This window comes from Panthera uncia (assembly GCF_023721935.1).
Source record: "Panthera uncia isolate 11264 chromosome B2 unlocalized genomic scaffold, Puncia_PCG_1.0 HiC_scaffold_24, whole genome shotgun sequence".
NCBI lineage: Eukaryota > Metazoa > Chordata > Mammalia > Carnivora > Felidae > Panthera > Panthera uncia.
Genome location: NW_026057580.1, coordinates 93148709 through 93163558, shown reverse-complemented (window position 1 = coordinate 93163558; position 14850 = coordinate 93148709). Strand labels below are relative to the sequence as shown.

The 14850-nt window shown below is 43.7% G+C and overlaps 1 protein-coding gene across 1 annotated transcript in view; it reads right to left on the bottom strand.

The window, feature by feature from the left end:
* ARFGEF3 (ARFGEF family member 3) overlaps positions 1 to 14850 on the bottom strand; it is a 134078-nt gene that overhangs the window by 11658 nt on the left and 107570 nt on the right. Inside the window, exons 13-19 of the mRNA XM_049654664.1 lie at positions 12904 to 13095; positions 11137 to 11281; positions 5870 to 5998; positions 3792 to 3968; positions 1807 to 1921; positions 839 to 941; positions 469 to 600 (exon numbers count right to left, since the gene is read on the bottom strand). Coding sequence (XP_049510621.1) covers positions 469 to 600; positions 839 to 941; positions 1807 to 1921; positions 3792 to 3968; positions 5870 to 5998; positions 11137 to 11281; positions 12904 to 13095 — 993 coding nt within the window. The remainder of the gene's footprint in view (positions 1 to 468; positions 601 to 838; positions 942 to 1806; positions 1922 to 3791; positions 3969 to 5869; positions 5999 to 11136; positions 11282 to 12903; positions 13096 to 14850) is intronic.

Sequence of the window (14850 nt, the reverse complement as noted above, 5' to 3'; positions counted from 1 at the left end):
GGTACATGGGGATCCCCGCATGAGTAAGTGTATTTTAATTTCACTTCTCAGTGACAGTCAACTGAACTGTGAGTCTGCAAATCACGCAACTTGTAAGTGTGCCATCCTTAGGCACTCGTAGTCTGGCAGTAACATCAATATTTAAGCAAATACGGACAATGTAAGCAGTCCAAGCAAGGCAAGTGGTGTATGAAGTGGAAGTGGCCCGTCAGAAAAAGGACTCTATCTGATCTGGGCACTGGAGGACGCAACAAGCAAGAGACGGTAGAGACGATCATAATGCCGTTGACCGGGTTAGTCATTCCTCTTAAAGGGCGGTACGGACCAGGCGCAGAGGAACGACGTGCACGTCCCTAAGGGAGTGGAAAGCAGTGTGGTGATGTGAGACCATCAGGAAGAGGCTTCTAGGATCACAAGCCCTAGTCCCAGCATCTAGCAGCCCCTGGGATCACAAGCCCCAGTCCTTACCTGCTGAGCCATGGCTCGAATGCGCCAGTACTCGGCCTCCGCACTGGGGGAGGAGGAGGGGGCCGCCACCCTCACCTGGCAGCCTTCCCCACTGAAGCTCTCCGTGCCATTGTGGAAGCAGCCCAGCAGATCCTAGGGAGAAACACAGCAGGCGTTCCCTGGGTGCGTCCAGGCCCCGTCCCCGAGCTGACACTGTCCCTGCGTCCGGGACGGAAGCACTGATCCGACAACTTCTCTCTCCCCCTCTGCAGGATTGCGGGTAAGACAGCCTGCTAAGGGGAGGAGGGCAGAATCCGGGTGCCCGACCTGACAGGGGGAGGGGGCAAAGGAAGGCTGGACCCTGCTCGGGCTCCTCCTGCCCGCACTTTACCTTCACCGGCTTGAGCGTGGCGGAGAACGCGTCCTGCAGGGCACAGCACGCGAGCCTCCACATCTCCTCGGTGAACACGGGGCCCGCCGTGACGAGGACATACCTGCCCAGGGAGACAAGGAGATCCTGAATCTGTATGTTTGCCGTCACACGGTGTAAGGACTTACAGACGCGTGCACAGATTTATTCCATAGCTTCCGTAGCAGGTCTCACTGCCTCTCATCACTCCTGGCTTCCGCCTGTGACGTTCCATCGTCCTAACACTGTTCCTAAAGCATTTGACTTTAGAAACGTCAACGGGTCCCCAGTGTAAATAGGGCAATGTTTAGGCTTACATGCAAGACTGTATATATTCTGTGCTAGGTTTTCCATTCTAGCTCCATTTTCCGCCACTCCTCTACAAAGGACAACCAAACCCACCCTCCTCTGCCCCCGCCCCCGTCACTGGTAACTCTGATCTCCGTGCTCATGTTTGTGATGCTCTGCTTGTGAGTCCCCACCGATCAAAAGCTTACCGACCTCGGGGATCTGACCAAGTGTCATTAATACGAAAAGCCCTTGCTGACCACCCTGCTCCCCGGCCCTTCTGTCCCTTCTTGGCATGGAGGATAAGTCTTTACTGTTATCATTTTTCATGGGTCTCTCTTTGTTATGTCCTTTAGAAAAGGCTATAAGCCTCTTGAGGGTAGGGATCTTGACTTCTTACCCAGCAGAATACCTCGTACAATGCCTAAGACGATAAACGTTTGCTGATTAGACACGAAATGAGGAATTATTAGCATATATAGGTGTGTGTGTATGTATGTATGTGTATATACATACACACACACCTATATATGCTAATAATATATATATACACACACACACACCTATATAGTCATTTTTACCTACAGAAAGCAATCTAATTTCCTTGGATTTTATAATAAAAACTCTTAATTTTGTGGAGCGCCAGGGAATCTTTTTCTCACCTAATACAGGAGCAGCCCACCCTGGAGATGGTCTCTGTGGGCTTGGCCACACACGCCACCAGTAACTCAAACAGGTCCTTCAGCATCGTGTTGATCATGCTCTCATACCTGATGTCTATGGGGAAAAGTAAGACCACGATTTCACTCAGTAAAGGAGGGGGTTGAAATGGCATCTGCAGCGAAAGGAGGAAGTCCTATAAACATCTGTGAGAAAAGTAATTTTCTTGGATTTTTTAAACTCAATTTTAGCTTGTATTATCCATTTCAAGATGAAATATATGTGGTTTGCTTTCATGTGTCGGTGTGCATTCAAAGTTAAGCGTATAATTCACCTACTTTACTAATTTATTACTATTAGGCGGAATATAGCATCTACAGCCTGAAGAGTAGCTAGCAAAAAATTTAAATTCTTAAAAAAACAAAAAAGAGAAAAATGAAACGTATACATTCCTTATTGCTGATAGACTAAATTGAATTCAGTGCTCTCAGCAAACAAGACCTCTCTTGTCTTACCACTTCTTGAACTTCTCAGTCTGGCACACTATCCCCAGACCAAAAGTGAGACTTCCCCAAGTCATTCTATTTGTCCAATTCAAGGGAATACATCTGTATTCTTTTCCCTCAGAGTCCTTGTGATGCCACAGATTCCATTTTCAGTAGGATCATCAAAGGTTCTGGGCCGTGCAAAAACAATGATCTAGATGAGAACATCTACCCCTAGGGACAGTTATCGCTTACACGTGGAAAAATCCACTGGTTTTCTTTCGCGATTGACGTTCTTTTTTGTGGGGCAAATTGTCCTTCAACTTAGTGCAGCTACCCACTTCTTATCTTTGCTTTTAGACTCTCCCTTGGGGTGACTGTCTCAGCAGATTTTCTAATGTCTCTAACAAGGGAGTCTCTTACCTCACCTCTCCCTTTATAACGAAAAGAGAAAGGACTGTAGAATTATTATTTTTTAATGCTTATTTTGAGGTGGGGAGGGGCTGGGAGAGAAGGAGAGAGAGAATCCTGAGCAGGTTCCATACTGTCAGTGCAGAGCTGGATGCGGGGCTCGATCTCATGGACCTTGAGATCGTGACCTGAGCTGAGATCAAGAGTTGGACGCTTAACCGACTGAGCCACTTAGGCGCCCCGGCATACAGAATGAAAACTTCTAGAGTTAACGGCGATTTTTCTTCTGTTCTCAAACTCCCAACTCTTCCTATGAAGAACCATGAGCAAGAATGTAGATTTCACAAATGATGCTCCACTGGTACCACAGCTGACCTATTTCCCTTGCCTCTAGTTCCTGCTTCAATATATTATCTACCACATACTTTGAGATCTTTTTCAAAGTGCCAGAGATATGAAGACACTTTACCCCCTACCCTCTTAAACAACTTCTTGCCTATAATTTAGGCCGGTTCTACAATCTTATCTCCTCCATTTAGCCTCCCCAGATGAAGTAGGAAGATATACACCCGTCACTTTTTTAATGTATTCATTATATACTTGAACTTGCCTCCCCTCTCCTCATGCATAGACATACTAGATGGAATTTTATTTTTAGTCACATATGTACTGCAAGTATCAATTTTCATTTTCATCATCTACTACGAGAAGGTTGGCCCTGACCACATAATTCTATTTTCGTCATTTCTGGACAAAAATCATACACTGGCGGGGTGGGGGCACCTGGGTGGTTCAGTTGGTTAAGCAACTGCGACTCAGTTCATGATCTCGCGGTTCGTGAGTTCGAGCCCCGCATCGGGCTCTGTGCTGACAGCTCAGAGCCTGGAGCCTGCTTCGGATTCTGTGTCCCCCTCTCCCTTTGCCCCGCCCTTGCTTGCTCTCTCTCTCTCTCTCTCTCTCTCTCTCAGTAAATGAATAAACATTAAAAAAATTAAAAAAAATCATATCCTGGTATTTATAAGTACATTTAAATGGTGACGCTTGCCACGAAAAGAAATCCTCAGCATGGACTGCTGTGGCACCATAGATACCTGAGTGTATAAAGCTTTGAATGTGTTCCACCACCAGCTCACAGGACAGGCCAATGGCATGCTTGAAATTAGCAGAAGCCACATCCCAGTACGAATGGTCTTTATGGCTACGACGGAGCCAAAGGGACATCACAGGGAGGAGAAGGTGAACCACCGCATAGATCCCAAACCCGGGTCCTGGAAGAGAAAAGTCAGCATGAGAACTGGGATCACAGAGCTCTCCTGTAGTGCAAGGGAAGCTCCTGCCATCGCTTGGCATTGCCCGTCTCTTTCCCGGGCATCCCCTACCCTCTGAGAAGCTGCAAGGAAAAAGAACTTACTCCTGATTGGGGAATATATGGTCTTCGGTGGCATTTTTCTTCTTTGTTTCTGATGATTTTACTTATGGAAGTGACACATGAATAAATTCATAAAAAAATTCAAACACCAATAAAGCTATAAAGGATCACCTGATTGACTCCAGTCCCCAGATATGTGTGTATGTATCTGTAGGTTTATAAGAAAATACCCTCTAAAGTGTAAGTACATATGTCTACATGAAACACTGAGAAGCACATTAACATGTGTTAGAGACCATTCGTTGTTAGCAAATTTAGGTATTCCTCATTTTGACTGCCACATTCCATGGTATGTGTATGCACAGCAGTTATTTATCCGGTCCCTTACTGATGGACATTTAAGGTGTTCCTAATTTTTTGCTTTATAGACAATGCTATAATGAAAATCCTTGTGAAAGTGATGGATTTTTAAAGTCTGATTACAAAAGTAAGGCATCCTATTTTTTCCCCTTTTCCTAATAAACAGAAAACACATGGGAATACAAAGAAGAAAAAAACCTCACCCACAGAGATAATCACATTTTGATGTTTGGCTTCTAGTCTTTTTGAATGTACACGTATATTTATAAATGCATAACATTTCATAAATTTGAGATTGTACTCCGTAGTATATAGATTTTAAATATTCACACTCATTTTAATGTCTGCAGAATATTTATATGCTCTTACTAGAATTCACTTAACACATGTAGGGTGTTCATAATTTTTTTGCTATTCAATATATTTCACCAAGCATCATTGTCAAAATTAATAGCGAGACAAAATGTATATATGATTATCAAGTCTTCATCAGTTTATGATAAATATGAAACTCCTCTTACTACTAAGGAATTAACTAGTGGGTTCATTTGTGGTTCTGATTCTGTTTGTGAAAACCAAAATTTCTAGTTTCTTGGATCTTGGGAAAATTTGCATGTCTAAGCGTACATGCTAAATTTGATTAATTCAAAAGAAGAAATAAATGCCCTCAGGGCCATTCTTTTCCTGTATTACTAAGGTACCAGGTGACCACTAAATGTCTTTTTCTAAATCTAATCACCTATGACCTTTATACATTTAAGATCTTGCTGTCTTGGGGCACCTGGGTGGCTCAGTTACTTGAACGCCAACTCTTGATTTTGGCTCAGGTCACGATCCCAGGGTCGTGGGATTGAGCCCTGCCTTGGCCTCTGCACTGAGCATGGAGTCTGCTTAAGATTCTTTCTTTCTTTCTCTGCCCCTTTCTTTCCCCTGCTCATGTGCTATCTCTAAAATAAAAATAAAAAGATCTTGCAGTCTTAATATTGCATCTATATGTATGTATATGTGTGTATATATGTATATGTATTTGTATATATCATGGTTTGTTTATGTCACTGGAGACCCAATGAGTCCCACTGACAGCTCTGGGCCAAGAGCATGTAAGATCCAGTCAAAGAGGAAGACTGTAATCCTGGAAAAGAGCAAAGCCAATACCCTTGGCCTGATTATTGTGGGAATCCAACATATCCAACTAACTGGATAGCACACATTATTTATAAAGGCACTTCTGGGAAGACATGGAAATAATAACAGGACATATCTTAAACATCACTGCATCATAGCCATTCAACAAGTATTTACTGAGCATCTATTTTGCACGGAGCTCTGCACCGAGTCTAGGGATATAGCTGTGAAACAAGCAGACCCACAGAAATACCCTCCTAAAAAAAGTTACATGCATAAGAACTCCCCCCAAAAGACAGACGTAGAAATTCTTACCAGGCGTTTTGGTAACATCTCTCAACAGCTCAAAGAGTAAATCCAGGGTTGGTGGCTGATGCTGACGTGGACAGTTGGACACAGCTGCTGTTAGCTGCTCCAGCAGGATGATCCAGACTTCTATCAGCCCTGGAAACCAGAAAGCAGATCTCTGTGAAATCCATAATACAGAATCATCATAAGACCAAACTAAACACTGTTAGTTTAGCAATGTGCCGTACGGATGTGAGGCATTGCCCGGTGGGGTAGCCCGCAGTGTCCACAAGCAAGGACAGATTATGATTTACACGTTCTAACAAAGTCAAAGGGCAGAAACCCGCCAAATTTCTTCTTATTCCCCTACAGGAAGAAGGTGATATGGTAAATTCTACTATATTGAAACAACTGTCAGGTTTCTTGGGAGCTGAGAGTACCAAAACACTAAAATATCCTTTTGTATCACCCAAGTACATCTTTAAAAAAATTTGTTTTTAATGCTTATTTCTTTTTGAGAGAGACAGAGAGACAGAGCATGAGTGGGAGAGGGGCAGAGAGAGAGAGGGGGAGACACAAGGTCTGAAGCAAGCTCCAGGCTCTGAGCTGTCAGAACAGATCTTGACATGGGGCTTGAAATCATGGACCTGAGCTGAAGTCAGACACATAACTGACTGAGCCACCCAGGTACCCCTAAGTATATCTTTTTTTAAAAAAATTATTTAATTACAAATATATAACAAAAATTTGCCGCCTTAACCCTATACATAATTATGCATACAATTCAGTGGTATTAATTAAATGCACGGTTTTGTGCAACCGTCTCCACTGCCTATTTCCAAAACTTTTTCATCATCTCAGGAAACCTACACCCATCACACGGTAACTTTCCATTCTCCCCTCACTCTAGCCTCTGGTGTGGCCTTTATGGAAAAACGGTTTGGTACTTCTTCAAACGGCTAAACAGAAGGATCAGATGACCCAGAAATTTCTCTCCTGGGTCTACACCCTAAGCAATTGAGAAACGGTAGACTGAAAAGTCTACTCTACTTTCTGTCTGTATGAATGTGCCTATTCTGGATATTTCACATAAGCGGAATCACACAGTATTTGTTTCTGTGTCTGGCTTATCTCACTTAGCATAATGTGTTCAGGGTCCGTCCACGTTGTCCTGTGTGTTGTGTCATGTTTTGTTTGTCTATCTGTCGAGAGACAAGGTGTAGTTTCCACCTTTGGCTATGGTGAATAAGGCTTCAGTGAGCACGGGAGTGTAAGCATCTGTTTCAGTCTCTCAATTCCTTAGGGTCTAGACCCAGGAGAGAAATTCCTGGATCACCTGGTCATTCTGTTTAGCTTTTTGAAGAAGTACCAAACTGTTTTCCATAAAGGCCACAGCATTTTACACTCCCGTGAAGGTTCCAATTTTTCTATGTCCCTGCCAATGCTTATTTTATCTTTTAACTGTAGCCGTTCTAGTGGGTGTGAACTTGTACTTCACTGTGGTTTTGATTTAGATTTCCCTAATGACGAATGACGTTGAGCATCTTTTCATGCGCTGATCGGCCATTTGTTACATAGTTTGAGAAATTCGTGTCCTTTGCCCATTTTTAACTTGTGTTGTCTTGTTGGGTTGTAGGAATTCTTTATAGAGTCTCGATATTAAAACCTTATCAGAAATAGGACTTACAAATATGTTCTATTCTTTCGACTGTCCTTTCACTTTCTGGATCATGTCCTTTGATGCACAAAAGTCTTCAATTTTGGTGAAGTCTGAGCCATCCATGTTTTTCTTTTGTTGCGTATGTGTGCTAGTCTATTTTCTTTGCTTTTCTCTCATTCAGCCCCAGTGTCTCCTTTTTTTTCTTTTTTTTGCAATCTATACATCATTTTGAATTTACGGGTCCACATTGCACTTGGTGCTGCTCGCACTCTCTCGTCCTGCGTCCACGCAAATCACTGCCTGTATCGCTCACAGGCAGGGAACGGTGCTCACGGCATCAACAGAATCGTAAGCCCAGGAAGCACACTTCTCAGTACACAACTCTTCTTGCTCCTCTTCAGATTTCATTTTTATTTTTTTATTTTTAAAAAATGTTTATTTGGAGAAAGAACATGTGCATGCACAAGAGAGTGGGGGAGGGGCAGAGAAAGAGGGAGACAGAGCGTCCCAAGCAGGCTCTGTGCTGTCAGCTTAGAGCCCGACGCAGGGCTCAGTCTCACAAACCCGGAGATCATGACCTTAGTTGAAATCCAAAGTCAGAGGCTTAAGGGACTGTGCCACCCAGGAGCCCCTGAAGTTTCATTTTTAAAATAAGATATTTTTAGTGTTGCGCACTACTAGGCAAGGGAAAAAGCATGAGATTCTTTTTATTAGATGTAAATAATTTTAGTTTTGCCATTTACATAAGCACTACCTGAGCCAACACTCCAGTTCACCACTGCCTTTGGAAATACGTCAACCTGCAGATCAGATAACTGATACAGAGAAAGGACTCAGTTTCTCTAGCTTAATCCAAAAGGACCTAAAATAGAATACAAAAAAAGCCCACTCTCCATTTTATTTTTAATACTTCTAATTTTCCTGTGAAATGTGACTGTATCAGAAGATGGTAGCTTTTAAATATGCCCATTAAGGGGCGCCTGGGTGGCTCAGTCGGTTAAGCAGCCGACTTCGGCTCAGGTCATGATCCCACGGTCCGTGAGTTCGAGCCCCGCATCGGGCTCTGTGCTGACAGCCCAGAGCCTGGAGCCTGTTTCAGATTCTGTGTCTCCCTCTCTCTGACCCTCCCCCGTTCATGCTCTGTCTCTCTCTGTCTCAAAAATAAAATAAATGTTAAAAAAAAAAAATTTAAATATGCCCATTAAATTGGCGCATCTGGGTGACTCGGTCAGTTGAGAATCTGACTCTTGATTTTGGCTCAGGTCATGATCTCACAGTTTGTGGGATTGAGCCCTTTGTCGGGCTTGTGATTCTCTCTCTCCCTCTCTCTCTCTCTGCCCCTCCCCTGCTCATGCTTACACGCTCTCTCATAATAAATAAACTTTAAAAAATTCCCATTGAAAAAATTACTTCCAAAGTTTTGAATATGCCTATTAATAGGAAGCAAAACCAAACCCACGGCCAATAAATAAAATCAGGTGACAAATGCTTATGAACCTCAAAATGTAAGCAGGTGTGAACAAGCTAACTTGTAGGAAGTTTAGAGGACAGAATCACATGTTATGCACCACTAGAAGGGGTATAACCAATAAAGTCCACGTGGAAAACTCCATGGGACACTGGACCATACCTCTTTAACAAATGAATTGCAAAGGAGTGAAAAAGAGCTGAAGAGGAAAATCTAGAGATTGAAAGGGATTTAATAGACCTATCAGCCAAACATGTAGTGTGGATCTTATGTGAATCCTGAAAAGTAACTGACATAAGAAAATAGGAAATGGTAACACTGAATGGATATTTGATGTTCAAGAATTATTATTTTTAGGTGTGGTCATGGAATTAATGGTTATGTTTGTTATCTGTGAAGAACACATACTGAAACATTTTCAGATGAAATGCTATAATGATTTGATCTAAGACAGAGGAAGCGGAGGGAACAGAGGGAGGGTGTGTGTGTGTGTGCGTGTGTGTGTAAATATACAGTAGATGAAGCTGGATGATGGGTAGATGAAGGTTCATTATACCATTCTGTCTAGTTTTAGCCATGTCTGAAATCTCCATAGGCAAAAAAAAAAAAAAAAAAAAAAAAAAGAAAAGAAATTATTGGCTCTTGGAAACCAAAGGAATAGCATCTAAGAATGCATTAATTTTTAAGACTAACTTAAAGCCTTTGCCTTTCTTTTCTCTGGTCTAGCTATATTTAGCTATAGCTACATAGCTATATGTAGTTTAAAGGCCTAATGAATTGATAACGTGGAAAACTTTAGAGAGGTGGTTGGCGGTAACTTATCCATACAAAGATGGGCTGCCTAGGAAAAACAATGGATTAATGGTTTGCACAAATGGAAAGGGGATTCCTGACAGCGACCCTACACAAACCATGTACAACTGTTTTAAAGACTATCTTATAGATAAACAATGTTAGTTTCTGTTTATAATGGTCTGGACTGGAGGCTTAAGAGGCTAAGTACAAATTATTCTTAACTAATCATTAAATGAAACCTCTATTAGGCAACACCCAGCCTATTTCCACTATTTTCACTGTCCTCTCCATTATTCTTTCCTATGGTTCTTCCTTACACCTATTCTAAACTAGTGAGGTTTTAGTGTCTATAATCCCTATGGAAGACTGTCAATCCTCTCACTGCTCTCATAAGTGGATTTATAATAGAAAAAAGAAAACAAAAATGAAAAACAAATAAAAAAGCAAATGTAAAAAAACCTCCCCCCGAAAGTCCTTCTGCAAGGGTTTGAAACAACCTGTGATGCATAATAGACTCCTTTAAGGACATAATTTCTATTTCTAGATCTAGAACAGGGCAGGGTCGACGGACTCAGAAGACAAGTGTGAGCATGAGTTAACCCATCTGAAAATGTCCCCAAGCTACTAGACTGAACTCCAATCCTCGGGAAATTACATGGGAACTAATTTGAAACACATTCTTTGAAATTATTCTTTTAATGAGCCTTCAGTTCCACCAGCCACAAATAGATTCTCTCTTCAGTAGTGGCTTAATTTCCCCAGTCTCTAACCAGAGAGTCCTGCAGGAAGTAATTATATAATGATTGTGTTTCCTAGAAGGTATTAAAGACAATTACCAGCCAATTTAAGTACCAATGCAACCACATCCCAATTTACTAAATTATAGAGAATTCAGAGTTAGAAACTATATTTAGCGGAAGCTGCACTCTGTTCACACTGAGTTTCGATGGAAACTAAAAAGGATGGGTTTGGAGACAAGACATCAAATGATGTTTGTTTTTTTTTTAACGTTTATTTATTTTTGAGACAGAGAGAGACAGCATGAACGGGGGAGGGGCAGAGAGAGAGGGAGACACAGAATTGGAAGCAGGCTCCGAGCCATCAGCCCAGAGCCCAACGCGGGGCTCGAGCTCACGGACCGCGAGATCGTGACCTGAGCCGAAGTCGGACGCTTAACCGACTGAGCCACCCAGGCGCCCCTCAAATGATGTTTTTAAAGAGTCCATGGAAACTTTAGGTAGCTGTGTTCTATTAGAATTAAAAACAATAGCAACAGAAATGGATGATCATTCTTATGATCTGTAAGTTACTGAACTCATGACTTAAGCTTCTGGGAATATGAAAGTATTTCGGTCCAGTCAACTAACTTACCAGTGTCGTCATCAAAATCAGACAGGACTGACTCAATGCCATCCTCACTGCTCGCCGACTGCTCCTGAAGTCTTCGAGGCAAGCTAGCGAGTCGCCCGCTAAGGAATATTGGCTTCAACGGCATTTTGTAGATTTTGGCCAGTAACTAAAGAATGAAATATCAAATGCAATTATATATTGGAAAAAGCTGCACTCTGGGTGTTAATGAAGAATAAAATTATACACCAGCCATACTCATGTTAGGGAAAACCAGAAAAGCTCTCAACGTATGAAGGTTCTAAGCTTGGTTGGGATTTGGAGGCATCTCTCCCATGGAGGGGGTGAGATGGCATTCAGTACAAACCACAAGGTGGAGAAAAAGACTCTAGGGATACTTGCTCAGCATCTCAATTGCCTATGAATCTTATAGGCTTTTGTAAACCTTCCCAGGGAACCACAAAACAGGTCAAGAGTTTTTGCCTATGGGGGGAGTATTCTATGGGGATCGCTGAGGAGAGAGTCTATAGGTAAATGGGATACTAGACTTTGATTTCCCCTTCCCTTCAGTCGACACCAAGGCACTGAGGCCAACAGTAAGTGGGGGAACGAAGGATTGTGTGGGCCAGGTGGGAGAGATGAAGGGAGAGGAAGCAGAACTGACAGACTGCCCTGGGTTCCACATTCCCCTCTCACTGCTGTGGAGCCTGTCACCCAGGAATCCGCATTCCTGGGCCAAACTCCCCTGGAGCCTCAGGAATTAGAATTGTGCCTGCTGGGCCTGTCCTGTTTCAGAAGCCAGGAAAACAGCTGTGAGGGAGACAGAAAAAATTCCTGTCCTGGGGGGGGGGGTCTTACAATAATAATTTCGGACATAAAGGCTATAGAAACAATTAGGTGATACTAGAATGACCGGGGTATGTGGGAATGTTGGCAGGGAGTTGGTTCATAGCTCTGGTCTCTCTGAGGAGGTGATGTTCCTGATGAGATCAAGAGAAGGAGCATCCCACAGAGATCCAGGGAGGGGAAATTCTAGGCAGAGGAGAGGGCAGTAGCCCTGAGCGGTAAGGCACCGTGTATCTGAGGGGCAAAAAGTCCGTGTGGTTGGAGCCCAGAGCGAGAAGGAACGATCTGAGGGTGAAAAGGTGGCTGTAGTTCTGTTGTGAGTGGGGCCTGGTGGAGGCAGCTGGGGGAAGAGGCGGGGGCTGGGTATCCTTTCTAAAGTCCTGGGGCTTCATGCTATACCTGCTATCACCATGGGAGAGGTTCCACAGTCCAGAAGAGGCCTGGGGACAGAACCCGCAAAGACAGGACTACAACTACTGAGACAGGGTTTCACTGAAGCCTGGAGGGGGGGGGGGGGCAAGGAAGGGCTTCAGGAGGGACCATCCTCTGGTCCGGCGGCGTTGGACGCAGATATTGGCAGTGACTGGATTTTGCACAATGAAGGTCGCTGTTGACTTGGATGAGCGCTGTTGCATGGGATTTCTTCACTAGATCTTGGCCGACTGCATCCCTCTTTTGTTTCTCTCTCTACTGGCCGCATCCCCACCGTCCACGTTCTGGTCCTATCGTGAGGACTTCCCGAGACCTCATGACTCCCTTCCTTACAGCCTGACTCAAACATAGAGATTAGGATGGTTCCTGCGTCTGAGTGTAAATGAGAAGTTTGAGACATTGCAGTTCAGTTGTGCGTTCTAGTATATTTCCATTACTTTCTTCCTTTCCTTCCTGGAAGGGGTGGGGACAAAAATTTATACTAGAGCTGCGTGCAAGCACCGCCCCCGGTACCTGAGAGCAGCGCCGGAGGTAATCCAGGGCAGGCAGGCACAGGTCCGGGGATGTGGCTCCCGGTCCCGGGACACAGTCTCCTATTTCTTTACAGTCCACTTCCCCTGGCGGACAGAGATCGACAAAATTACTCTCGCCTTCCTCCTTCAACAGGAGACCTGTTGAGCCACACGGCCTTGGCTCAATAAATGTCTACTGAAATAAGAAGAAAAAGTTACCCCAAGCTCTGCAACCCCGGAGACAGTCCTTTCTCCCCTCTGCACGTGTGCATCTTTTTTTTTTTTTATTTTTTTTTTAACGTTTATTTATTTTTGAGACAGAGAGAGACAGAGCATGAATGGGGGAGGGGCAGAGAGAGAGGGAGACACAGAATTGGAAGCAGGCTCCAGGCTCTGAGCCATCAGCCCAGAGCCTGAAGTGGGGCTCGAACTCACGGACCGCGAGATCATGACCTGAGCCAAAGTCGGACGCTTAACCGACTGAGCCACCCAGGCGCCCCTGCACGTGTGCATCTTAAACACAGTTGGGATCACAGCGTGCATCTTATTTTGTTGGGAACATTCCATTTTGTGAGTCTCCTTTGCAGTAAGCAATGGACACTTTTTCTGGGTTCTACCACAGTACCCATGGTGGCTGGATGCTGTTGTTTTGTACCTGGACAGCCTGTAACTCACTTCACTGTGCCCCTGCTGCTGTCGGTATGACTCTGAAGCTTGATGATTAAGGAGAATCCTGGCGACAAGCCACATGTTGGGCTGGAATGAAGCGCCAGGCCTCTCTCTGTTTGGAAAAGAACCCATCGGCTACCAGTGCTCAGCACTAAATAGTGATGATAAATAAAGGCTCTGGGATGATCTAAACATCTGGGGCTTGGGGACTGAGACGACTGAATTGAGTTGAAATGATTTTTCTTTTTATTTTTTTGGTGGTATATATCTAGAGATTTCGCAGATCTGTAGAGGGCATCTAGATTTTCTATAGGTAAATACTAGTCGAGGATTATCATTCTTCTCATGCAATGAATCTATTCACATAGTTTTAGTAACTTTGTTCCACTGATACTGTAATTGTTTCCCATTGTCTACAAGGGTAGCAACTAGCACCCTCGCCCGGGGGTAAACAGACCTAATTACTAGGCATTAGTTAAAATTCAGACAAAGAGACATGTTTCTCCTTTAAAAACAAGAGATAAACACTTGTATTTTAGATCAAGGATCACCTTTTTCTGTACAGGTTAGACAGGAAATACTTCAGGCTTTGCAGGTTCCCTTGTTTTTGTAACACCTTCTCAAATCTACTGTCCAAGCACAAAAATAGCTACAGACAAATGATCATGGCTGTGTTCCGATAAACTTTATAAAATAATTTTTTTTTTTTTTTTTGGCCAATTGTTTGCCAACCCTCGGTTTGGATCAGCACACTTCAAACGTGAAAACACAGCATAGATCAAATTCATGTTGAATAAGCCAAGCGGGAATTAAAAATACGTTCGTTTCTTAGCCTGTTGATCACAGTGAGCCGTCCCAAAGTTTTTTTGTTGGTTTTAACCAAGGCCGCCGCGGTACACATCAAAGTCTATGCAAGTGGCGCCCCCTGGAGTCCGGGGCCGTCCACAGCCAGCAGGGCTGTACTGGAGGCCCCTGAGTACCCCCGAGGCTCCATGCTCCGTACAAATAACTCCACCTTATAATTCACAGAAAAAACCATCCTCCTTGTGCATCCCGATAATTCTGCATCTCCATTTGCTGCCCTTAACTCCCTCCTTAAGAGAAAATCTCACATTTGTGACACGCTGTTAGGCATCTCCCCTCGAGTGGAGTTTCACAGAAGTTCAACAGGTCCAAAGGTCCAACGTCAATACCTTCTCCTCTCCTCCACACCTAACCTGCTCTCCTTTTGAATGTCCTAACTCTGGGCAGCACCAGCCTTTGTATGAAACGTGGGGAA